This window comes from Bos indicus, chromosome 2 (assembly GCF_029378745.1).
Source record: "Bos indicus isolate NIAB-ARS_2022 breed Sahiwal x Tharparkar chromosome 2, NIAB-ARS_B.indTharparkar_mat_pri_1.0, whole genome shotgun sequence".
NCBI classification, from domain to species: Eukaryota; Metazoa; Chordata; class Mammalia; order Artiodactyla; family Bovidae; genus Bos; species Bos indicus.
In genome coordinates, this window is record NC_091761.1 from 19009170 (window position 1) to 19034799 (window position 25630).

Sequence of the window (25630 nt, forward strand, 5' to 3'; positions counted from 1 at the left end):
TTGAAAGAGTGAAGTATTGGGAGTCTCTAGGAAAGACAAGTCCCATCACTTCATGGCTAATAGAAGGGAGAAAATTGGAAACAGTGTCAGATTTTCATTTCTTTGGCTCCAAAATCACTTTGGACAGTGACTGCAGCCATGAAATTAAAAGACGCTTGCTCCTTGGAAGAAAAGCTATGAAAAACCTAGACAGCAGATATTAAAAAGCAGAGACATTACTTTGCTGATAAAGGTCCACATAGTCAAAGCTATGGTTTTTCTAGTAGTCATGTACGGATGTGAGAGTTGGATTGTAAAGAAAACTGAGTGCAGAAGAATTGATGCCTTTGAATTGTGCTGCAGAAGACTCTTGAGAGTCTCTTGGACTGCAGGGAGATCAAACCAGTCAATCCTAAAGGAAATCAGTCTCTCTGATTTTGAGAACAAAACCGTCAATACAGACACAGTCTAATGATTAACATTATTTTATTCAGATATTTTGTCTTCTAATTTAGAGACTCATTTTAGAATTAATTCTAAAAAATAGTCATATTTATTTTCATACAGTTTTCTATGTTTGAACCTTTAGCTGAGAGAGGTTTTTCAGACAATTAAACTTGGTGAAGTTCCTCGTCCTGGGGTATTTTCTGATTTGTTTTACTTGTATCGATTTCTCTCCTACGCTGCTTGGCGCCTTGTCGACCTTGATGTTTATATTTACTCACTGGGCCTCATTTCAGGGACAGCCACATTTCAGGAATTATGTGTTTTGTGCAATAGGACAATTCTATTTTATCCCTCCAGAGTCAGTATGTTTAAGCTCATGAAGTTCTCTTTGAGTCAGTGTGAGTCTCACACTTGGAATCAAGATACCACTGAGGAAGAGGAATCAAACTGTAGCTCTTTACAGGAAACTCACTTAAAACCCCAAGCTTCCTATGTGCCCGGTCCTAGTCAAATACAAGCTAAAGGATTTCTTTACTATTTTCTTGTTACTTTAAACTAATCTTGATCTTAACTCTTTAAAGAGTTAAAATAACCTAACTGGTTATTTTGCGGTTATGCACATGGCAACTGAGATCCACTGAGCTACCACAATCTCATCTGCACTCACAGCCTATGGAGGAATCAAATCTTTGACATGTTTCCAAACTGCAGTGAATCTCCTTAGATTGATTGTGAAAGTGTTAGTGACTTAGTCATGTCCAACTGTTTGTGACCCACCAGGCTCCTCTGTCCATGGAATTCTCTAGACAAGAATATTGGAGTGTGTTGCCATGTCCTACTCAAGGGTATCTTCCCAACCCAAGGATCAAACCCCAGTCCCTTGCATTGTTGGACTCCCTGGTGGCTCAGATGGCAAAGAATCATCCTGCAATGCAGGAGACGCAAGTTTGATCCCTGGATTGGGAGGATCCCCTGGAGAAGGAAATGGCAACCCACTCCAATATTCCTGCCTGGAGAATTTCATGGACAGAGGAGCCTGGTGGGCTACAGTCCATGGGGTTGCAAAGAGTCAGACATGACTGAGTGACCAACACTTTCACTTTCACTCTCGCATTGCAGGCAGATTCTTTACCATCTGAACCATCAGGGAAGCCCTTAGATTGATTATGGCCCCAGCTGACCTTCCTCAGTTCTCAGATCCCTGCTTAGCCTCCCCCAACCCCAGTATATGTTTCTCATTTCCTTCTCTAGCTCATCCCCAGGGTCCCACCACAGCTCTTCTCATCACACTGTAGGTCAGCACTTTCTCCACTGTTTCATCACAGAAGATGTAAAAGAAAATTATGGTACACAAGCAGCACAGAATGAATCAACTGATCGATGAGCCTCTGCAAGAAATGATCAGCATTCAGTCACAGCCTTTTATAAACTGACAAATGACTTCATTAAATTGGGTCCTTATATCAGGTGCATTTTCATATTTCTTCCTGTATTTGCTTTCATTGCAGCACAATGTGAAATTTCACTTCTCATGGGCATAATAAGCAGAAAATAAAACGTGGACTTTTTTTGTTGTTCTTTTGTTTGTTAGAGAAAATAAAGAGCTTGTCTTCTCTTTGAAGTCCTCAGTCTTTTTACCTCTTTGATTTAGCCACCACCAGAGAAATTCACCTCTGCTTTTTATTAATGCTTTCATTTTCAGCTAGAGATCCATAAGGAATAAGTTTATGTACAAGCAATGTTTAATGTGCAATAAGGACTGAATAACAAGCATCACAAATCCATGTTGAACTTCTCAGACACAGACCAACGGTCATTACAGATGAGATGTATTCAGTTCAGTTTAGTTCAGTTGCTCAGTCGTGTCTGACTCTTTCCGACCCCAAGAATCGCAGCACGCCAGGCCCCCCGTCCATCACCATCTCCCAGAGTTCACTCAAACTCACATCCATTGAGTCAGTGATGCCATCCAGCCATCTCATCCTCTGTTGTCCCCTTCTCCTCCTGCCCCCAGTCCCTCCCAGCATCAGAGACTTTTCCAATGAGTCAACTCTTCCCATGAGGTGGCCAAAGTACTGGAGTTTCAGCTTTAGCATCATTCCTTCCAAAGAAAACCCAGGGCTGATCTCCTTCTGAGATGTATTAATGGTGGTAAATAATATCTGTGCTTCCCTCTCATTCACGTATCCAGTGGCCTCTCCATGCCAGTTCCTGGCATTCCCAGTACAGCACAAATTCCACACAGACACATTGTTGCATAATAACAATGACTGGCTCAGATGGTAAAGCGTCTGCCTACAATGCGGGAGACCCAGGTTCAATCCCTGGGTTGGGAAGATCTCCTGGAGAAGGCAATCGCAACCCACTCCAGTACTCTTGCCTGGAAAATCCCATGGACGGAGGAACCTGGAACCTGGTAGGCTACAGTCCATGGGGTCACAAAGAGTCGGACACGACTGACTGACTTCACTTTCACTTTCTATGTACAGAATTTAGTGTTTTTCTTATGTACACTGAAGCTTAGATTAAAAAGTCAATAGAGTTATTATTCTTACTATGGTACATTCATTAACATCTTCAGGAACCCAGGGTTCCACAGAATGTAGTTTGAAAAGCATTACCCTGTACACTTAAATTCATTTACATAATTTCAATTATTACTGGCCAAGCCATAAAGCTAACATCCTCCAGGAAATCTTCCTTGGTGTTGCTAATTTGAAGAGTACTCCAGTTTGCATTTCTGCAGCTCCTGGCAGTGCTCAGTAGGTACAGGAGGAAGAAATGTTGGAAGGGAAGGATGAAGTGGGGAACCTTACTAACTCTTATGGCATTTTTGTAATTTGACCTTTGTAGTGAAAGGGGCACAGGGGAAAGTTAACAAAATCATTTAACATAAAATTCCTTGTTAAAATCATACATGAATATACTTTAAATTATTAATGTCAAGGGTAGAGTTAAAACATGTTTCTCAGTAAGATTTTGTAAGTAGGAAATGTATTTTTGTTAAGAAATATACTCTGAAACTACAAAAAAATGGTCACAGAACACTAAGATGGAGTCTAGATGTGCTCTTTTGCTACACTTAAACTTTTGTAAATTTTCAATTTATTTCTGAATTCCTCCTCACTCTTGGGTTTCATTTTCCCTAGTATCAAGCATCTAGTCTGCTCTGTTAAGAGGTGTGGGCTTAGGAGGGTGAGTGTAATTTATTATGCCATGGCATTGGCATCTTATTGTCAATTTTGGTCATTTCCGGATTGTCTGTTCTACCTCTGCCTGCTTTGGGGACTAAATAAAACCTAGAGTTGTTCTCTGGATCTTAAAGAGTCTATAATTTCTACCCATGGAGCTGATTATTTTACAAGATAGCAGGTAAGTCATTTTGTCGTAGCTGCTGCTAATTACCTTGCTATTGTTCTGTGACTAAGGTCACATACCCCTTCTTAATGAGGATGGATAGTCCTGCTACAGGAGTACTTTTACAGGTTAGCTTTCAGGTAAACTGATGTTTTTCTCTTTTCTTTCTGCCTGCCTTGGTGTCCTGATAGTTTCAAAGAAAGCATGGAGAAATCATCGTACTCTGATTGGCTGATAAATAACAGTGTTGCCGAGCTGGTGGCTTCCACGGGCCTTCCAGTGAACATCAGTGATGCCTACCAGGATCCCCGCTTTGATGCCGAGGTAAGGGGAAGCCTCTGGTTGCAGTTTTAAGGTTCCATTGTCACCCTGTGGATGCATTGCTGGCCAGAGCCCCAAAGGAACATCATACAAATCCACAGCAACTCCTGAGTTGACTGGCAGTTCTTCTGAATCTTTCCCCTGTGATCTGACTTTCCGCATCGCCTACTGCTGACTGACAGGCTTCCCCCATGGCTCAGTTGGTAAAGAATCCCCCTGCAATGCAGGAGACCCTGGTTCAATTCCTGGGTGGGGAAGATCTGCTGGAGAATGGATAGGATACCCACTCCAATATTCTTGGACTTCCCTTGTGGCTCAGCTGGTAAAGAATCCACCTGCAATGCAGGAGACCTGGGTTTGATCCTGGGTTGGGAAGATCTCCTGGAGAAGGGAAAGGCTACCCACTCTAATATTCTGGTCTGGAGAATTCCATGGGCTGTAAAGTCAATGGGGTTGCAAAGAGTCGGACACAACTGAGTATAAATGCAGTGTTTGACAGGAAATCTTCCTCTTCCTACCCTGATTTGTGGCAAAATGGCTATATAGTTTCACTTCATATATTTGACCCTGCCACTTACATTGTTCCATTTTACACACCTCTGAACTTTATATAATTGAATTATACTGTATGTATTTTTCTGTGTCTTGCTTTTGCATTCAGCGTATGTTCCTGAGTCACATGTGTGTGTAATTCATTCATTTATTTTCACTGCTGCAAAGTATTCCATTGTATGAATCAGCATCATTTAAATGTTTTAAATCCATTATGGTGTTGATGGACATTCGGATTCAGTGTTTCACTGTTACACACATAACTGCAAAGACACTCTTAACTCTCTAGCCTGATGCTCTTTTATTATGGGGAACATTTTATATTAAATATGTAATTAAACCCATGCAATTAAATATATTCAGGCACATTTTGTATTAAACATAGTTTATGTCAAACAATGAAACAGTTAGTAATAAAAATGTGTATATAACATAATTATTTCCCAATAGATATTAGAACAGCTACCGTATTTTAAAAGATTGCTCCCAAGAAATAGTACGTCGGCTTCTGTTACTGTTTCGTGTTAATTATATAGGCGTGCATTGTGCTGATGTGCAGAATATATTAAGACAATGTAGATTCTGACTTGAAAGAAGTTTAATTCTAAGGTAGTATAGGGTATCATATAGATAAATTCACATGAATTCATAAAATGCCTCCACATGTGTGTGTGTGTGGTGTGTATTCAAAAAATTAGGAGATTAAATTACTAGGTTACCAAGCTAAAGTCTGAATAGTAGCAGGAGTGTTATGATGACGATGGTGATGAGATATGTGTTCCAGGCAAGGCTGAGAGCATGAGGAGTCTGGGAACAGAGATGAGTTAACGTAGCTGGAGGGCCGGGTAGATGAGGCGGGAGGACAAAGCAGGGGCCAGATCATCCAGAGGCTTTGAAGGACATGTTAAGAAGTTTGAGTATTTACCATGGGCAAGGGGGAATCAGTGGTTAAATTATCAATGAAGGAGAAGAAGGAGTTATACTTTAGAAAGATCCCACTGACTGCAGAACAGAGACTAGATCAGTAATGATAACTGAACATGTAATTGGAAATGAGATTTAGTCTTGGTTTCTGAGACTCCAAAGCCCAGCCTCTGAATCCTGCCCTGTGCTGTCTCCAGTGTCTGGGGTGGGGTGCAACAATGGTGGGGAGGTTGGAATCCAGGTCAGATTGATAACTTCATTCAGATCTTTGCAAATCTCTTCCTGGGCTTCCCAGGTGGCACGGTGGTAAAGAATCCGCCTACCAATGCAGGAGCAGCAGATGTGGGTCGATCCCTGCACTCCAGTCTTTTTGCCTGGGAAATCCCATGGACAGAGAAGCCTGACAGGCTACAGTCCATGGGGTCACAAAGTCGGACACGACTGAGCGACTGAACATGGCATGGGAAGTTTAAATTCCTGAAATTTGTGTTTCTGTAAGCTGCCTAGCATTCTCTTCCCCCAGGTCACATCTACTACGTATTTTCTATTTATTCTCCACATCTAGCTGAGATGCCTGTATCCTGGATACCCTTTCGTGAGCTCCTGTCTGGGTTGGGTGTCTCCGGTGTGCTCCCTTAGCTACCCCAATGCTAACCACCCTCTGGCTAGCTTCAGTTTCTGATACATTATTTCTGAGCTTTGAGATACCTTCCTTGGGAAAGTAGACAGTCCAGAACTTCTTTAGTTCTCCTCCTACAGAGAAACACCACCAACCTTGGTTCTGTGACTAGCAGAGCAGAAATGATTTATAGGTGTCAATATATGTATTAACATTATGATTGGGTTAGGACTGATGTTATAAAGTTTTGCCTTTTGCTATGCTTCTTTCTGATGCTTCTTTCCTTCTTGATTTCAGAATGCTGAACAACAGATTTGTAAACACACAGTTTTATGAAGAAATGATCTCAGCATTCTATTATTAACATCAGTAGTACTGAACAGACTGAAAGGCTCACTACAGAAAAAAAAATCATTAATTGCCCATTCATTGTTACAAAGTCAACATATTATATTAGATAGTTAAGAGATGATGGTCAATTCTTCCCCCAAATTATAGTGCCAAATTTGGTATGGATTGCTATTTTTCTGCTCTTAGCTTTGGACCAAAAGTCAAATTCTGGGAAGCAAAAAGAGTCAACATATTTACACCATTTAAAAAGTTGGTTCATAAGGCATATGCAAAAGTATAATAAAACATGATCAAGCTTCCCAATAAAGCATGATAGAGTAAATGCCCACTACCCAATTTAAGAGAAAGAACTCAGTCATTACTTCTGAATCCTTGTGTTGATCTTCCTTAATTCAGTCTCCTTTATTTCCCACACAGAGATAAACCATTATCCTAATTTGAATTTAACAATTTTTTGCTTTTATATATAGTTTCATTGGGGCTTCCCAGTGGCTTAGTGATAAAAATCTGCCTGCCAATGCAGGAGGCATGAGTTCGATCTCTGGGTTGGGAATATCTCCTGGACAGAGGAGCTTGGCAGGCTACAGTCCGTGGGGTTGCAAAAGAGTTGGACACGATTTAGCAACTAAACAACAATAGTTTCATCATGTAGGTTTGAATCCCTGCCAAATATATTACAGTTTTTACATGTTATTACATGTTTTGCACATCTCTGAACTTTATATGAATTGAGTTATGCTGTATGTCTTCTTCTATGGCTTGCTTTTTCAAATTCAGTATAAATTCCTGAATCAAGAGCACTTGTAATTTGTTCATTTATTTTCAGTGCTGGTAAGTATTCCACTGTATGAATGTGTCACTTCATCCACTATAGTGTTGATGGACATTTGCATGATGTTACATGCATAAGTACATTCTTGGTCACTCCTGTCCATACCTCCAAATACACATGTGCAAGAGCTCTTCTAGCATCTGTACCTAGGAGAGTGACCTGCTCAGTCACAGGCTACAAGTATCTTCACCTTTAACAGGAGAATAAAAAGTTCTTGCCCTTTTTCCTTATGAAAAACAGCATATGTAGCAAAAAAACAAGTAGTATCTCAGGAATACTTCTTGCTAATACAATGCAGTGAGCCTGACTATCCCATATCCTTATGTCTACAGGCAGACTCTTATCACATCTCTTCCTGATTAGTGATTTACAGTCAATTTACATTTTCCTCCACACTTACAGTCCATTCCAATATAAGACAGCCTGCTTACTCATTTACAAAAAAGAACAATTTGGGCTCTTGAGCAGAAATGCAACAGTTAGTTCTGTGGGATTGAACATAAAAATTTCATGCTCTGATCCAGTAGTTAGAGGCAACGATGTCTGAAGACAGTAAACTGTGGTAGGTTAAGCAGTGACCATGCTGTGAAATCACTGTCTTCCCTATGATAGAATAAAGCAAGTACCTAGACCACCATTATTTCTTGGCCTTCCCCCTAAAATGCTTTCGATCTGCCACACAACTAATACCAATTTTAAATGCAAATCTGGCAATATATCATGATTTCTACATGTTCTCTTTGAGAGGTGCTGAAATTTAAAATTTCCTTATGTTTCCTTTCTCATGTGGAGAAGGAAAATTGGAAAAGAATTAATCAATGCAGATAGAGGTGAAAGAGTATGAATTCTGCCTAAATAGATTTGTCCTACAAATGTATGTGTGTTATGGTGTATGTATTATGTATCATACCAGGAAAAGAAAAGTATTTATCTGCTTAGGCTTCCTCCCTTTTCAAGAATATTTTGCTTCACTGATGGGTGTCAACTGCTTGTGTTAATGATAAATGAAACAGACTCTGGACTGAGCCACTGTGCTTTCCTCCAAGAGGCTAAGAGGCATGAACCTTTTCCTTTCAAAGCCTGATGTAAGATGGTATAGATCATAACATAAAGACCATCAATTCAGATAATTTCTTTCGTTAACATAGTATTTTCCTCAAGGTAAAAAATACCAAGGCAAAGTAGAATTGTTTCACCCTTTCACTAAAGGTAATTCTAGGATTATCTTAGAGGTAGAGGATACCTTTTAGAACTGTGCTGTCTTCTTGCAAAGGTTTGAGTCCTCTCTTCTTAAGTCTGGTGCATGGGTCCATAGTTTTTCCCAATAATTACAATAAGTCATTGTTTATCAATGGTAGAATATAAGGAAATCATTTTTTAAATATAGGATTAATGGATTATCTCCAGTAGGTATCTCCATTGGAGAAAGCGTGTGCTTTTATATTCTCTACATTACTGACTTCCCCAAATAATTTGAAGCTGGTTAACAAAAATGATAATTTGCAGAGAAGTTTCCTTTTCAAAGCATTTCCTATTTTCTTCTTACCGATTTTCTCAACATAAGTCTATTCTGAGCACCGGTACCTATCCTACATTTCTCAGTGGCTCACTGGGTAATCCTGGCCATTTGAATTCTCTTCACTGAACATGAATAAGGACCCCGATCATTAGTAGTGAACTGGAATAGAGCTCCCCTAGTGGATTGGCCTTATTTCTGGGGTTTCATACCGTAGATACATCAACTTGCAGTTACTATAAATATTAGAGATTTCTTTGATTTACGAGTGAGGAAGCAGAGGCTCAGAGAGCTGAAGTGACTTGCCTAAGGCCACACAGCTTCCTTGAGACATGGCGCAGAACAGCCTGTGGACCTTCCGGAACCTAGTTCACTCCTCTCTCCCTGGTGGCCTCTCAGGGGGACCAGCTACTCAGGGGCTGCCTGGAAAACAGGGTCGCCACTCTGTCATTTCTCTCTCCACAGAGGCGTGAACTCGTGGCCAGCAGACCAACCTTTTCGTCCCATCTGTCCCAGTCACCGGCTGGGTAGTCTCAGGCGTCCTACTTTTATACATATTGTGGCATATAAAATTCTATATAAATGTTTTATAAATCATGCTTGTGGTTATACTCCTATAATTATATAAATATTTAAATGTCAGGTGAAGATTTTAATCTGGTTGAGGATTAGGTTTTTGGTTCTGAGGGAGTGCTGGAGGCAGGTCCTTTCTCGAAATGAGAACACCTTTCCACACAACCAGAGACGAGCAGATCTTAATCGTGGACAAACCAACGTGAATGTCCTCTTCCTCCAGAGACACAGTGGGGAAGAAGAGGAAAGTCTCTAGCTAAAGAGAGGAATAAAGCATGATTGTTCATTGGCAGTAAAGAAGAGATGGTGGCAATAATCAGATGACTTGTAGGTCTTCAAGAAAGCCAGGTCTTTCCCTGCCTGGCCAGAGAAGAACAATAGCACATGTTAGCTAAAAAGATGTACAAGGCTGGACACATGTTCTGTGGCCCCTGGGGGATGTTCACCATATCCTCCCACGTAGGGACCGGCCATACGTGACCCTGGCTCTTCACGAGAGTGGCCGGCCGGTTATCCAGGGGCCAGGCTACCTATGTACATTCTTGTTGTTTGGTTGCTAGGTCATGTCCGACTCTTTTGTGACCCCATGATCTGTAGCCTTCCAGGCTCCTCTGCCCATGGGAATCCCCAGGCAAGGATATTGGAGTGGGTTCCCATTTCCTTCTCCAGGAGATCCTTCCTACCCAGGGAACAAACCTGCATCTCCTGCATTGCAGGCGGATTCTTTACCACTGAGCAACCAGGGAAGCCCACCTATGCACATAAGAGATGATCAGATTTTGGGAGCTGGCTACTGTCCAGGTCCAAGCAACCCACCAATCTTTAAAACATACAACAAAAATCCAGTGGCTAATCAGAATTTATTCCATCAAGGTTTGCCTTAGCTGTACTGTTGAAGTAGAAACTGTATTTCTACCTTCTTTGCCTTCTCCGTGTGTGTGCTAAGTTGCTTTTGTCGCGTCTGACTCTTTGCAACCCCACGGACTGTAGCCTGCCAGGCTCCTCTGTCCATGGCATTCTCCAGGCAAGAATACTGGAGTGGGTTGCTATGCCCTCCTCCAGGGCATCTTCCCAACCCAGGGATCGAACCCAGGTCTCCTGCTTGGCAAGTGGATTCTTTACCACTAGTGCCACTTGGGAAGCCCTCTTTGTCCTCACTATTTTGAAATCTCAGCTGTGAAAGTATCAGTCCTCTTTTTGATAGAATCTACAAAGGGATGTCATTAATGTGATGTAAACCTCCTACCAGGTGCTGTCAGGCACTTGCTGTGAGGACTGTGGGGCACGTAATCATCGTTGTCCACCTGCTGTGTGTTCTCTTTGTGATTGTTTTAAATATTTAATGGAGTTCCCTCCTTGTGGTGAACAGAGTGGCTTAGCCAGCGAGGCACAGTGATTACTTGCCTTCTGCCTGCCTGAGTTGACTCCTGAGTGGTGCCTGCTGGGCTTGATAGCGTGCTTGGTTTTAAGGCCAAACTCTTTGATTTATGTGTGGAAAATGATGACAGAATGGTTATATAAGACAGTTACCAAGCCAGAATCAAATTTCTGGCGTTTAAATTCCATAGTCTTATGAAGATTACTGTATGTTTGTTCTATTACAAGGTTCTGCGATTCTCAAAAAGAAAAACAGAAAAAACCTATTAAGTATAACTGATTATATTTACTTATAGTGACTCAAGAAACACTCATTTTCATGGGTTATTATGCTAGTGGATTTTGTAGACTAATCAGTCATTTGCTCCACGGTGGGGCTATTCATGCTTGGCTTCTAAAGACATTGACAGGAATATCATGTATGTTAATTTTCTTTCGCTGTGTAGCAAATCACTACAAATGTAGAAGCTTAAGGCAAACATCTGTTTATTATCTCACAGTTTCTGGCATGGCATCGTTGGTTTCTCTGCTAGGGTCTCACGGGGTGGAAAGCAGGAGCTGGCCAGGTGGCATTCTCACTTGGTCTTGGCATTCTTTTCAAAGCCTGTTTAGGTTGTTGGCAGAATTGGGTTCCTTACAGTTGCAGACTGAGGTTCCCATTTTCTTACTGACTGCTGACCGAAAGTCTCTCATAGCTCCCTGAGCTTGCCCTCAGGTACAAGCTACATGGCCCTCTCACAACGTGGCAGCTTACTTCTTCAAAGCCAAGAGGAGGAACTCCATTTGGCTCTCACAGAGGCTCACATAATGTCAGGAGTGACTGTGTACTCACAGAGATGGCTGTGCCATCTCCTTCGCCTTATAACATGACCTAATCTGGGAAGTGACAGTCCTGTCATATTCTCAGGTCCTGCCCACCCATACTTGAGGAATGGGGATTATACCAGATCTGTACAAAATGGAGAGTGGGCACGTGTGAATCTTAGCAGCCGTCTTTAGAATCCTGCCTACCACAGCATAATAAAGACTAAACTTGAGGCTATACAAAGTATCCCGTGAAATAATCTGTATGTCCTGATATGGAAAAATGTCCACAAGAATAAAAGCAAATAAAGAGAAGTAAGTTTAGAATAATGTTTAAAAGTATATATAGAATAATATATGTGGGCATATTTTTCTAAAAGACACCTCAAACCTAACATGTCCAAAACAGAACTCACACTCTCTTTTCTGCTAAGCTTGCTTTTCTGTTTCCCTATCTTTATTAAGGCAACTCAGTCCTTCCTGGTGCTTATGCCAAAAATGTTATAGTCATGATTCTCCTATGTTGCACATCTAACTCATTAGGAAGTGCAACTGGCTGTACCTGTAAAATTTATCCAAAGTCTGACCACTTCTCAACACTCAGCTGCTACCACCCAGATCCAGGCCACTATCATCTCTGGACTATTTCATGGGTATAACTTCATAATCTACTGCTTGGCTTCCACTCTTTCCCTCCACACCCTGTTCTTAATACATTAGCCAGAGGTTTAAAGTTTTTAAGTATGTTGTATCACAACTCTGCTCACAAACTCTTCATGGTCTCATTTCACTACAGTAAAATCCAAATTCACAATTCTTCCAGAGCCTTACAATGCCTTACACAACATGTTGCTTCATTATCTATCCCCAGACCTCATTCACACTTCTCCAGCCACACGGGTCTCCTTGTTATTCCTAGAACATGCCACTCACACGGTTACCTCAGGGCTTTTGGACTGACTACTCCTCTGCTGAAATACTCTTCCTTCAATATCTGCATGGATCACATCCGTAGTTTTTATGGTCATTATTCAAATACTATCTGTTAGTAAGGTCTGGTACCCTTGTATTTCTAATCCCTTTTATCCTGCTCTACTTTTTCCCCATAATTTTAATACCTTCTCACATATAATTTATTTATATGTTTTTTGTATTCTTTATCATCTGTCTTCTCTCACTAGAATGTGAGCTCCGTGAAGGTAAGAATTTTGCTGGTTTTACTCACTGATGTATCCCTAAAAACTAATAGGCATTATTGTTGAATATTGTTCAGTATTGTTGAACATATTATCTGTTATTTATTAATAATTATGTGTTATTGAATATGTTATAAATAGATATGTAACATATTAGATATTTTCAGGAAAAGATCCAGAAGAACTTATCCCAAATGGTTAACAGTTGCCATTTCTAGAGATGGCAAGATTATAGCTTTTGATTTTAACTTAACAATTTCACAAATGTATATATTATATTTATAATCATGCCAAATTATAAAGATGTTTAAAAGTGTTAGGCCTTTTATATCTTTTGTGAAATTATATTTTATCAGGCTATTATGAACTTTCTAAAAACTATAAACTGCCACTCAAAGCTAGAATTTAGATAATGCAAGATCTAAGTACACTAACTTGCCTTGCTGTATCTTTGAGGCATTCAGATGGATTATTTTCTATTGCCCTTGCCAGCACAGAGTTTGGTTGGATTTTATTCTAGGATCCTTGTCTGAGGCTCTCCCAGCAGCATGCATATAAACCACTTGCAGATGACCTGCCCTTGTATCAGGTGGCTTCTTGAGGCACATTCTCTGTTTATAAATGCCTTCACCATGAAACATTTATTCTGGCCTTGCCTTTAGAAGGCTTTGTGCTTGTGAACTCAACTCCCAATAATTAGTTGCACTGTAGCGCATCATCTGTGCAGCTTTCTGCCCTTTTTTTTTCATACTAGATCAAAAGAACACCTTAAAACAAGTACACTAATGCGCAGCCAGCTATTATTTAGTCAATATAAGGTATACTACTCTGTTGCTTAATTCAATATTTCCCTCCATTTGTATAGTTATGGGTAAAGAGTTTTCCGAGCCATTTCATCAAGAATTTGTTTTCTGCCTGCAACAAAAATGAACAATCGGACCCAACATTTAAACAAGAAAAGCGTTCAGCAAGGGGAATGTCAGAAAGTAGCTAAGAAGTAGGGCAAGTAGGGCACAGATGGTTTGGTGGTCTGTGTGTTACAGATTCAGGAGTGGTGGAAAATCCGTCAGCACCCAACTCTCCTCTGCCGTGGGGAACTGATCCCCAGAGTTACACAGTTAAATCTGAGGTGTCAGGATATTGAGTCTGACACCCTTCAGTCTCATGCAGTTCTTCCCTGTAAAGTTCTTTCTTTCTTTTTTTTTTTTTTATTTAAGCCTGTTATAGAGAAGTCAATAGTTCTTCCCCTTGCCATGTAGCACTTAAGGATAATGGGGCTTCAGGCTCTGAAATCCTTTGACTTAGAGCATTAAAGCTCCTTTCATCTGCCAGATCTTCACAGCGAAGCACTGCTGCAATCTGGGATGCTGAGTGCTAGCCCGGCAGGACAGCTCCTTTTTCATCCTTTATAACGCCTTCTGGTCTATCAGTTATGCTTCTGTTACAAAAGGAAATGTGCAAAAATGGAACCATTAAGAGACAGGGCTCTGTGAATCTGCCAAGGTGTATTTGCTCCCGGTAATCTCTCAGTCGCTGAAACTCAAGTGTAAACCAGTTCGAGAGACTTTCCAGAGAGTAGGGTTTGGTAGGGAAGACTGGACAATGGATACTGGATTTCCAGATGACCAGGAGGGCAAGCAGAGTCAGCAGGGTTACTGAGACTTGAATGGGGAAGCTGTAAGTATGGGGTCCCATAGTTCTAAGTCAAACAGACTTTGCTGCTTCAGTGGTGGATATGATGCCTCTGCTTTAAGCCCAAAGGTTGGTTATTTTTGAGGAGTTCGTTTGTCAGGAATTTAAGGAATCATTTTTTGGCAGTGTTCTAGAAGCCTACGTGCAGATGAGGTTGGCATAAAGAAATGTCCCTTTGTTTCAGAGAAGTCAGGGGACTGACTCAGAACATCTCCCTCACTTGTCCTAGAGCCAGAATTTCCCACTGGTAGATTGGTGTTTGAGGGGCAAAACATTACCTTAGATTACTATTGAAGTTGCACATATCATTCTAGGGAAGGAAAACACATTGCACAGTAATGAATAATATTATGTTATCACCAATTCTTTTAACATTGCCTCTGAGTGCCTTTGAGAGTCTGGAAAATATGACAGTATATTTTGATGGCTCCATGAGGTAAACAGTCTTAAATTATATCCATTAACTGGAAAGACCCAGTGAGGACAGAGACTAAGCAAAATTTTTAGTATATACATCTTTAATTGGAAAGAACTAGGCACCCCTAGATAATATATTTATTTTAATGCTAGCCTCCTGGAAAGGCTACTTAGTCTCACATGGCCTAACATTTGAGATTCTAATGGTGTAAATTTTAATCTAAGAATAATGTAGCAGGGAACCTGTGGAACAATGGAGCAAATATTTCTGGAAAGGTGTTTTCTTACAATACTAGTAATATTGACTAGTAATATTGTTTTGATGACAAAACATCTTACACAGTCTGAAGCCCTTTCACACACATATTCTCATACAAAGACCTGGAAAATAAGAAAAACCAGAAAGAAGAAATGATGAGAAGGTGCTCTAATGCCAACATCTGGAGATAACCAGCGTTAATAGTTTGGTGTGCAAGAGATAAACATTGATGACAAAGTTGAGGCAAGAAGAGTTTGGGGGACTTGGTTGGGACTGAGGGGCCAACAGATATTTTTGAGCTCATTGACTGATGGGATCTGCAGACTTGGGTTACCTGGTGCACAGAGATGATTCCTTCATACTTTCTTCTTCCTCCTTACCCTGTTTGGCATTCATTTTTCAAGGTCTTGTGCTTCTACGATGGGCTTCACCTCCCATCTCCTTCTCTTTCAATCCCTACAGAGGGATCACCAGGCACTCCCAGGCCTTGCTATCTCATGTAGTCATAACAGTTCAGTTCAGTTCAGCCGCTCAGTCGTGTCCAACTCTTTGTGACCCCATGGACTGCATGCAGCATGCCAGGGTTCCCTGTCCATCACCAACTCCAGGAGCTGTAGTCATATAACCTAAATTAGCTTAACTTTCCAGAAACAATGGCCGTAGCCACAAACAGATAACCAGAGAATTGCTTTAATGATCTTAAAATCAGAAAATTCACTCTCACCACACTCTGTCATCCTTTTCTATTCCTCTCTCCCATCTTGTTGGGCTCATCAGCAAGCAAATCATCACCTCCCCCTCTTCCCTGTTCTCATCGCCAGTCAGTGCTGCCCCACTTCTCTCCTTCAGCCACAGTGGGAACGACTTAGAAACATTCTCAACGTTCTCAGTCACCTCTCCCCACTCCTGGGCTCAGCCCACGCAGGACTCTAGCTCTGCTCACTCACTGTGGCCTTCCTCTCCTCCAGAACTAACCACTTAACTTCTGTTCCTGATCCCATTCCTTCTTTCCTTGACTGTCTTTGCATTCAGCTATCTCCAACCAGTCCATCCTAAAGGAGACCAGTCCTGGGTGTTCATTGGAAGGACTGATGCTGAGGCTGAAACTCCAATACTTTGGCCACCTCATGCGAAGAGTTGACTCATTGGAAAAGACCCTGATGCTGGGAGGGATTGGGGGCAGGAGGAAAAGGAGACAACAGAGGATGAGATGGCTGGATGGCATCACTGACTCAATGGACATGAGTCTGAGTGAACTCTGGGAGTTGGTGATGGACAGGGAGGCCTGGTGTGCTGTGATTCATGGGGTCGCAAAGAGTCGGACACGACTGAGCGACTGAACTGAACTGAACTGATCCTGTGTTACTAAAGCCAGTAGCCCATTTTCAGCACTTATCCTATTTGACTGTTACGCACCATTGGACACCATTGTTCCCCTTTAGCTCTGTTTAGAAAATAACCTTTTCTCTTGATTACAGGTAATTCATTATCTAAAATTTAGAATATAGAAGCAGTAGTTAAAAAAACCTCCCATAGGCAGAGTTCTTTCACGGCATATACATACATCAAATCATCATGTTGTACGCTTTAAATAAGTTACAGTTTTGTCAATTATACCTCAATAGAGCTGGAAGGAAAAAGGATCAGTGATTGCCAGAGGGATGGGTAGATGAGTAGGTGGCATACAGAGGACTTTTAGGGCAGTGAAGCTACACTGTATGAAGCTATAATGGTAGATATGTGCCATCATAAAGTTGTTAAGACCCATAGAATGTACAGCATTGATCGTGAACGCTAACGTAAGCCATGGAATTTGAATAATAATGATGCATCAGTGTGGGTCCACCCGTTGCACAAATGCACCACTCTGGTGGGGGACGTTGGTAGTGAGGGCTGTCACTTTGTGTATGCGTGGTGGTGGGGGATATTTGGGAACTCTGTATTTGGCCTCATTAGTTATGAACCTATTTGTTTTTTTAAAAAAAAAACATTTAAGTCTATTTTAAAAGCAAAGAAACAAACACTTCCATGGACAAACAATTCAAGGGGAGCTATTATGCTTATAATTTTACCAGGATTTTCCAATGTGCATACTATATATTTATACACCCACAGGCAGTAAGACTAGTGAAAGTGAAAATGAAGTTGCTCAGTCATGTCCAACTCTATGCAACCCCATGGACTGTGGCCCACCAGGCTCCTCTGCCCATGGGATTCTCCAGGCAAGGATACTGGAGTGGCTTGCCATTTCCTTCTCCAGGGGATCTTCCCTACCCAGGGATCGAACCCAGGTCTCCTGTGGCAGACACTTTAACCTCTGAGCCACCAGGGAAGCCCAAGAAAGTAAAGTCGCTCAGTCATGTCCAACTCTTTGTGATCGCATGGACTGTAGTCTACCAGGCTTCTCTGTCCATGGGATTTTTCAGACAAGAGTATTGGAGTGGGTTGCCATTTCCTTCTCCAGGGGATCTTCCTGACCCAGGGATCGAACCAGGGTTTCCTGCATTGCAGGCGGATTCTTTACCAACTGAGCTATCAGGGAAGCCCTAACTAGTAGCACTTAATATATTAAAATTTTCCCTGTTTATAAATATTCTTCTACAGCATGATTTTGATTAGATGGACAATATTCCACTGTGCTGTGATTTACTTAACCAGCTTCCTCCAGTGTAATGTTCAGGTTATTTCTGGTACACCATTAGTATAAATAATGCTATGGCTTGGTTTCTTTGGGATGTACATTGTGATGTTTTAACTGAAAAGAGACAGGCAAGTATATGCATTAAAATTATGTCTTTTTAAAAGTTACTTTTAAACACCTGTTATGAAGGGTGGTAAGCCATATATCAGAAATGGGTAGATGATATTTAATTTTAATTAATTGCTTTCTTATGTCCTAGGCTGACCAGATATCTGGTTTTCACATAAGATCAGTTCTCTGCGTACCTATTTGGAATAGCAACCACCAAATAATTGGTAAGACATTACCTAAATTATCAGACTTCTTATATTAAAACAAAAATGCAATTTACTTTAAAGTATATCTATCTGCTTTTTAAATGTACCTCCTTTTCACGTCCAGGACTCATCAACTTATGTTCATACTCTTGTGTAATCTCACAAGTGAAGACTCCTGATAAATCAACATTAAGCAGGACAATGCACAAATATTTATTCCTTTAAATAAGAACCAATGATTTTGAAGTTGATGGGGATTTCAGAAAGCAGCTAACTGAACTCTTTTATCTTACTCTGTGGAAATTGAGGCCCAAAGAGAGAGAAAAGAGTTGAGTAAAGTCACAAAGTGAGTTCTTAGCAGAGTCCCGAATAGAACTCAGGCCTCCTAATCCTAGTACATACGTATGTTTACATCTATGCTTTCACACATGGGATAAATGCAAAGACTGAAATGTGTCTTTCTGCCTCGGTGGTTCCAAAACAGGTTATACTTTCCCCTGAATATGGCAATTGTGGGCCAGAGCTGTTTCCAATTTTTCTCTCCCTCCCTGCTCCTTTCCTTTCCCTCAAACATTCATTCAGGAAAATCTCAAACCTAAAGTTAAGCAAGAAGGGGTCAGTAGTTAAAGTCAAGAAGTGGGGAGACAGTAGTTGTTCAAACATAGTGAAAATATATCTTTCTTCTAACAGACATAAGGTAACTAATACATTTGGAAACTAATATAAATTTGTCTCTTTGTTTCACCCTAAGGCTGCCTGTTAAATTCTAAGATAGTGGACTTACCAAAGGATTTAATTTTCTATAAATATTAACACTTGAATTCCAAGAGAATTTTTTCATCAGTTTTCTTAATTTGCAGAAAATATTAGCATTTTTGAACATAAAGAAGATTCTAAGATTTGAGAAATTGAATCTCTAGTACAAAGCCTTAAATTACATCATGTGTCAAGTTTTAAATATGTTTGTTTGCTTGTTTGTTTTGGCTGTGCTGGAGCATGCTGGATCTCAGTTCCCGTGTGAGGGAACCCCTTCCTCTGCAGTGGAAGCATGGAATCCTAACCACTGGACCACCTTGGGAAGTCCCAAAATATATTTAAGTTTAATGAGAAGAGAAAGTCCATGAGAAACAGCCTGCATTATCTGTACATGTCCAATGGCAATCTCACATGCAGTCTTACATTTCATTCCTAAGTGTAAACATCTATTTTCTTTCACAACTAAGATTGTAGTTTGCCTATAACACACTAAAAGCTTTGTATTTTATTTTACATGTCTTCTACCATATGATGACATAGCTCCCTAATGAGAAGTTAGGTGTTTTTAAAAAACAAAAGCCTTTAGAATATCAGTTCAGTTCAGTTCAGTCGCTCAGTCGTGTCTGACTCTTTTGACCCCATGAACCGCAGCACGCCAGGCCTCCCTGTCCATCACCAATTCCCAGAGTCCATCCAAACCCATGTCCATTGAGTCGGTGTTGCCATCCAACCATCTCATCCTCTGTCATCCCCTCCTGCTCCTGCCCTCAATCCTTCCCAGCATCAGGGCCTTTTCAAATGAGTCAGCTCTTCACATCAGGTGGCAAAAGTATTGGAGTTTCAGCTTCAACATCAATCCTTCCAATGAACACCAGGACTGATCTCCTTTAGGATGGACTGGTTGGATCTTCTTGCAGTCCAAGGGACTCTCAAGAGTCTTCTCCAACGCCACAGTTCAAAAGCACCAGTTCTTCAGTGCTCAGCTTTCTTTATAGTCCAACTCTCACATCCATACATGACCACTGGAAAAACCATAGCCTTAACAAGACGGACCTTTGTTGACAAAATAATGTCTCTACTTTTTAATATGTTGTCTAGGTTGGTACTAACTTTCCTTCCAAGGAGTAAGTGTCTTTTAATTTCATGGCTGCAATCATCATCTGCAGTGATTTTGGAGCCCAGAAAAATAAAATCAGCCACTGTTTCTACTGTTTCCCCATATATTTGCCATGAAGTGATGAGACCACATGCCATGATCTTCGTTTTCTGAATGTTGAGCTTTAAGCCAACTTTTTCACTCTCCTCTTTCAACTTCATCAAGAGGCTCTTTAGTTCTTCTTCACTTTCTGCCATAAGGGTGATATCGTCTGCATATCTGAGGTTATTGATATTTATCCTGGCAATCCTGATTCCAGCTTGTGCTCCCTCCAGCCCAGCGTTTCTCACTCTGCATATAAGTTAAATAAGCAGGGTGGTGATATACAGCCTCTACGTACTCCTTTTCCTATTTGGAACCAGTCTGTTGTTCCAGGTCCAGTTCTAACTGTTGCTTCCTGACCTGCATACAGATTTCTCAAGAGGCAGGTCAGCTGGTCTGGTATTCCCTTCTCTTGAAGAATTTTCCACAGTTTATTGTGATCCACACAGTCAAAGGCTTTGGCATAGTCAGTAAAGCAGAAATAGGTGTTTTTCTGGAACTTTCTTGCTTTTTTGATGATCCAGAGGATGTTGGCAATTTGATCTCTGGTTCCTCTGCCTTTTCTAAAACCAGCTTGAACATCTGGAAGTTCACGGTTCACGTATTGCTGAAGCCTGGCTTGGAGAATTTTGAGCATTACTTTACTAGCGTGTGAGATGAGTGCAATTGTGCGGTAGTTTGAGCATTCTTTGGCATTGCCCTTCTTTGGGATTGGAATGAAAACTGACCTTTGCCAGTCCTGTGGCCACTGCTGAGTTTTCCAAATTTGCTGGCATATTGAGTGCAGCACTTTCACAGCATCATCTTTCAGGATTTTGAATAGCTCAACTGGAATTCCATCACCTCCACTAGCTTTGTTCATAGTGATGCTTTCTAAGGCCCACTTGACTTCACATTCCAGGATGTCTGACTCTAGGTGAGTGATAACACCATCGTGATTATCTGGGTCATGAAGATCTTTTTTGTACAGTTCTTCTGTGTATTCTTGCCACCTCTTCTTAATATCTTCTGCTTCTGTTACATCCCTACCATTTCTGTCCTTTATTGAGCCCATCTTTGCATGAAATATTCCCTTGGTATCTCTAATTTTCTTGAAGAGATCTCTAGTGTTTCCCATTCTGTTGTTTTCCTCTATTTCTTTGCATTGATCACTGAGGAAGGCTTTCTTATCTCTTCTTGCTATTCTTTGGAATTCTGCATTCGGATGGGTATGTCTTTTCTTTTCTCCTTTGCTTTTCACTTCCCTTCTTTTCACAGCTATTTGTAAGGCCTCCTCAGACAGCCATTTTGCTTTTTTTGATTTCTTTTTCTTGGGGATGGTCTTGATCCCTGTCTCCTGTACAGTGTCACGAACCTCTGTCCATAGTTCATCAGGCAGTCTGTCTGTCAGATCTAATCCCTTAAATCTATTTCTCACTTCCACTGTTTGATTTAGGTCATACCTGAATGGTCTAGTTGTTTTCTCCACTTTCTTCAATTTCAGTCTGAATTTGGCAATAAGGAGTTCATGATCTGAGCCACAGTTAGCTCCCGGTCTTATTTTTGCTGACTGTATAGAGCTTCTCCATCTGCAAAGAATATAATCAATCTGATTTCAGTGTCAACCATCTGGTGATGTCCATGTGTAGAGTGTTCTCTTGTGTTGTATATTTAGTGTATATAGGGACACAAGGGAATGTTTTCAAGATTGTTGAATTTTTCTAGTTAAACTTGTGTGCTTTGATAGTGCCATGATCCCTGGGTCATGCCCAAAACATGTAGTATAATGCTGGACATGAACTTTGGAAAGAAGACCCACATAAGTTAAATTTTGTAAAACTAGTTTAGCCCCATTGGTAGCAGGCAACAAAACTAGCCTTCCTTTGAAGGTTAACTGTATCATAATTCTTAACATTTCTTGAATGTTCTCTCCATGTGGACCAATATGCTTTACAAACATTATTCAAATGTTATCTTGTTTAATCTTTATAACCCACTGAGACAGTTAACATTTTATCCTCATTTTACAAATGAACAAATTCAGTGTTAAGTAATGTGCTCACAGTAACACTACTAACAATGGAATTGAAATTCAAACCAAGGATGTTTAACTCCAGAGCCTATGTTCTTAATCACTATGCCATGCTGCCTCATTTAAGCACTAAGCTTCAGAGAATTGAAAACATTTTAATTATATATAAATATTTTTAATTTGTTCAATTTAATTTATATAATTATATATGGCTTCCCAGGAGGTACAGTGGTGAAGAATCTTCCTGCCAGTGCAGAAGGCGCAAGAGATGTTGGTTTGATCCCTGGGTCAGGAAGGTCCCCTGGAGAAGGAAATGGCAACTCACTCCAGTATTCTTGCTTGGAAAATTCCACAGACAAAGGAGTCTGGCAGGCTACAGTCCATGGGGTCACAATGAGTCAGACACAACTGAGCACACACACACACATGCGTGTATATATATATATATATATGTATGTAACTGTATATACGTGTGCACCATGATATATCAATTATTGTACACAGTCATCTTGAAAACCATTTTTGGGGAATCTGGTTAATACCTGAGACCTGGTCTGGATATCAGAGCTGGAAAATGGGCTGCATCCCTATACGCCTCACATCTGCTCTCACACAGGCAGCAGGTGTTAGAGCAACCTGGGGTTAAGCTGAGTGTCTGCACTTAAAGGAGGCTAGAGTCATTTTACTTGTGCTGTAGGAACAGGATATCCAGTGTCAAAAATGACCACATCTCCCAACCTCTTCTCACAGGAGTGGCTCAAGTGTTAAATAGACTCGATGGGAAACCTTTCGATGATGCCGATCAACGACTTTTCGAGGTAAGAAAATAAATGTCTGAACCAGGGGTTATAGCTGAGTCAGTAGTAGTCTCCTGGTTACAGCTTGCTCACATTAGGAAGGATAAATAGTTATTAATTGACAACTTTTAATCATTATACTTTGACAGCATGATGAAATTTAAATGAAGATTTAAAGAATGTATCAGTGTTTAGGTAAGATTTGATTCTGTTTTTCATGAATCAGTTTTTTTTTTTTAATCCTAATTGATTGTTTTTTATGGGATTGAACTGCCTTCTTCTCTCAAGTGTAAATCGCCTTATCTTTTTCTTGTTCGTGTGCATTCAGCCTTGAGGCCTCTAGCCAGCTCTGCCAGGGGCGCTGCCATCCCCTCTCTTCTGTCTCCAACCTTCCATGTATTTACTCCTGTCTGCCCTCAGCTGGAGAGGTTAGCCTTGAACAGGCTTCCTAGTAGACTTTGCACCAGTAGCCAAAATGAAAACCCCATGATTATTTTTCTCTAGCTGAGAGTACGTCGGAGCTTCTTTACTAACTGGCTCAAAATCTGAATCCTGCGTCCCCTTAACATTTACCTTACGGATACAGTCACTTGGTTTCTTTACCAAACTCTTTTATACCCTAGCTTTTGAAAGAGATTGCTTTTGATTAAATGGAATAAAATGACTAAAATCAGTTCACAACCTAAATAAAGTAAGAACACATTTAAATGGACTATATGTTTCTAAATGTATAAAGTTATTTCTTCACAATAACATTAAATTAATAATTTTTCTCTTGTGCAGTGTGAGCGATAAAGCTGTTACATGACAATAGTAATTAAGAATTTTAATGTACATATTTCCCTAAGGCCTACCTCTGTGTACAATAAAATTACATTTTCAGGCCCATTCCTGATGCCTGTCTGCTTTTATATTAGATTATGCCAATGAGTTATTGCAATTTTTAATTAGTGAACTCTCTCTTTCCTAGGCTTTTGTCATCTTTTGTGGCCTTGGCATCAACAATACAATTATGTACGATCAAGTGAAGAAGTCATGGGCCAAGCAGTCCGTGGCTCTTGATGTAAGTGCAATATATTTATGTCAGAACTTATGCTAAAAGCTCTAATCTTTGAGGGGGAAAAAGTCCTTGTTATGGAGTTTAGCTTTTCAAGTTTTAATTATTTATTTATGGGGTCAAATTTTAGTGTCAAGGATTTGAATTTGATGAAAGCTATAGACCCTCTCTAGAAAAATATACATGTGCACGTAGTTTTACATATACTTTCAAGGATTATAATTCAGGGATAATCACAGATCCCCTGCAGCCCAGCCATATATGTTGTATAATGCATGAGTGCTCAGTTGTGTCTGACTCTCGGTGACCCCATAGACTGTAGCTCGCCAGGCTCCTCTGTCCGTGGAATTTTCCAGGTAAGAATACTGCAGTTCATTGCCATTTCCTACTTTTTACCTACTCTTTACCATTGCACCACCTGTGTATGGTTATTATAAGTACAGATTTAAAATTTTAGGTTTGTTAAAAGGGATGATCCAAAATTTATTTGTCAGGATTTAAAATATATTATGAATGTATTTTGAATATATATAGATAATCTGGGAATTCACAACTTTTATTACTGTAAAAAAAACTCCACTGTGATAATGTGTGATGCGGATGGGGGAAACTGATCTTGTCACCTTGCAAGCCCCCCACCCTTCCCCACCACAGACACGAGCATCCCGCTGAGAACTCGGCCCTGTTTCCCGGGCCTGTATTCCATCTCGCCTCAGACCCACCAAGTTCTAAAAGTATAGCTCTAGTCTCCCCTGAATCCCAGCTTGTTTAGACCCAATACCTATTTTTTTCCAACTTCTATTAGCAAAGATTTTATTTATATCTATAAAATAAGTTTGGCTTCTCTGGTGGCTCGTATAGTAAAGAATATGCTTGCAATGTAGGAGACCCAGAGTCAATCTCTAGGTTGGGCAGATCCCCTGGAAAAGGAAATGGCCACCCACTCCAAAATTCTTTCCTGGAGAATTCCATGAACAGAGGAGACTGGTGGGCTACAATCCTGGGGTCGCAAGAGTCAGACATGACTGAGCGACTCACCCACATGAGATAAGTAGAGCAGATAAAATGTCAATGTCCAGTAATATTATACGGTACAGTATGATATAGGACATGTACAATCTTCAAAATACTCCGTGTATCAAGTGAGACATTGTTAGGAAGAGAAAACCGAGGAAGAAGGTAAATAGGCGAGTGAGTGATACCTGCAGAATTCTGGTTTAAGGTTTAGAAGACTTAAAATTAACAGCCAACCGTCTATGTGGGGCTTCCCTAGTATCTCAGCTGGTAAAGCAGGAGACCCCCAGGTCAATACCTGGGTCAGGAAGATCCCCTGGAGAAGCGATAGGCTACCCACTCCAGTATTCTTGCCTAGAGAATCCCCATGGACAGAGGAGCCTGGCAGGCTGCAGTCCATGGGGTCGCAAAGAGTCGAACACTAAGCTTAGCATAACCATCTATATACTTTCCCTTCCTAACCAGACCATGACGTCTGGAAGCAACAAGGATCTGTGTCTTTTTTTTTTTTTTTTGCAACCATATTCCCAGAGTCTAGCAGGGTACTTTGGTATTTATTGAATGGTTTTGGATGAATAGATGAAGGGGAAAAAGAAGGAGGGAGGAAAGAATGGAAGGAAGGG

The 25630-nt window shown here is 40.6% G+C and overlaps 1 protein-coding gene across 1 annotated transcript in view; it reads left to right on the top strand.

Annotated features, from left to right (window-relative positions):
• PDE11A (phosphodiesterase 11A) overlaps window positions 1-25630 on the top strand; it is a 425081-nt gene that overhangs the window by 214190 nt on the left and 185261 nt on the right. The window contains exons 6-9 of the mRNA XM_070798928.1: window positions 3975-4107; window positions 18117-18192; window positions 22890-22957; window positions 23907-23999. Coding sequence (XP_070655029.1) covers window positions 3975-4107; window positions 18117-18192; window positions 22890-22957; window positions 23907-23999 — 370 coding nt within the window. The remainder of the gene's footprint in view (window positions 1-3974; window positions 4108-18116; window positions 18193-22889; window positions 22958-23906; window positions 24000-25630) is intronic.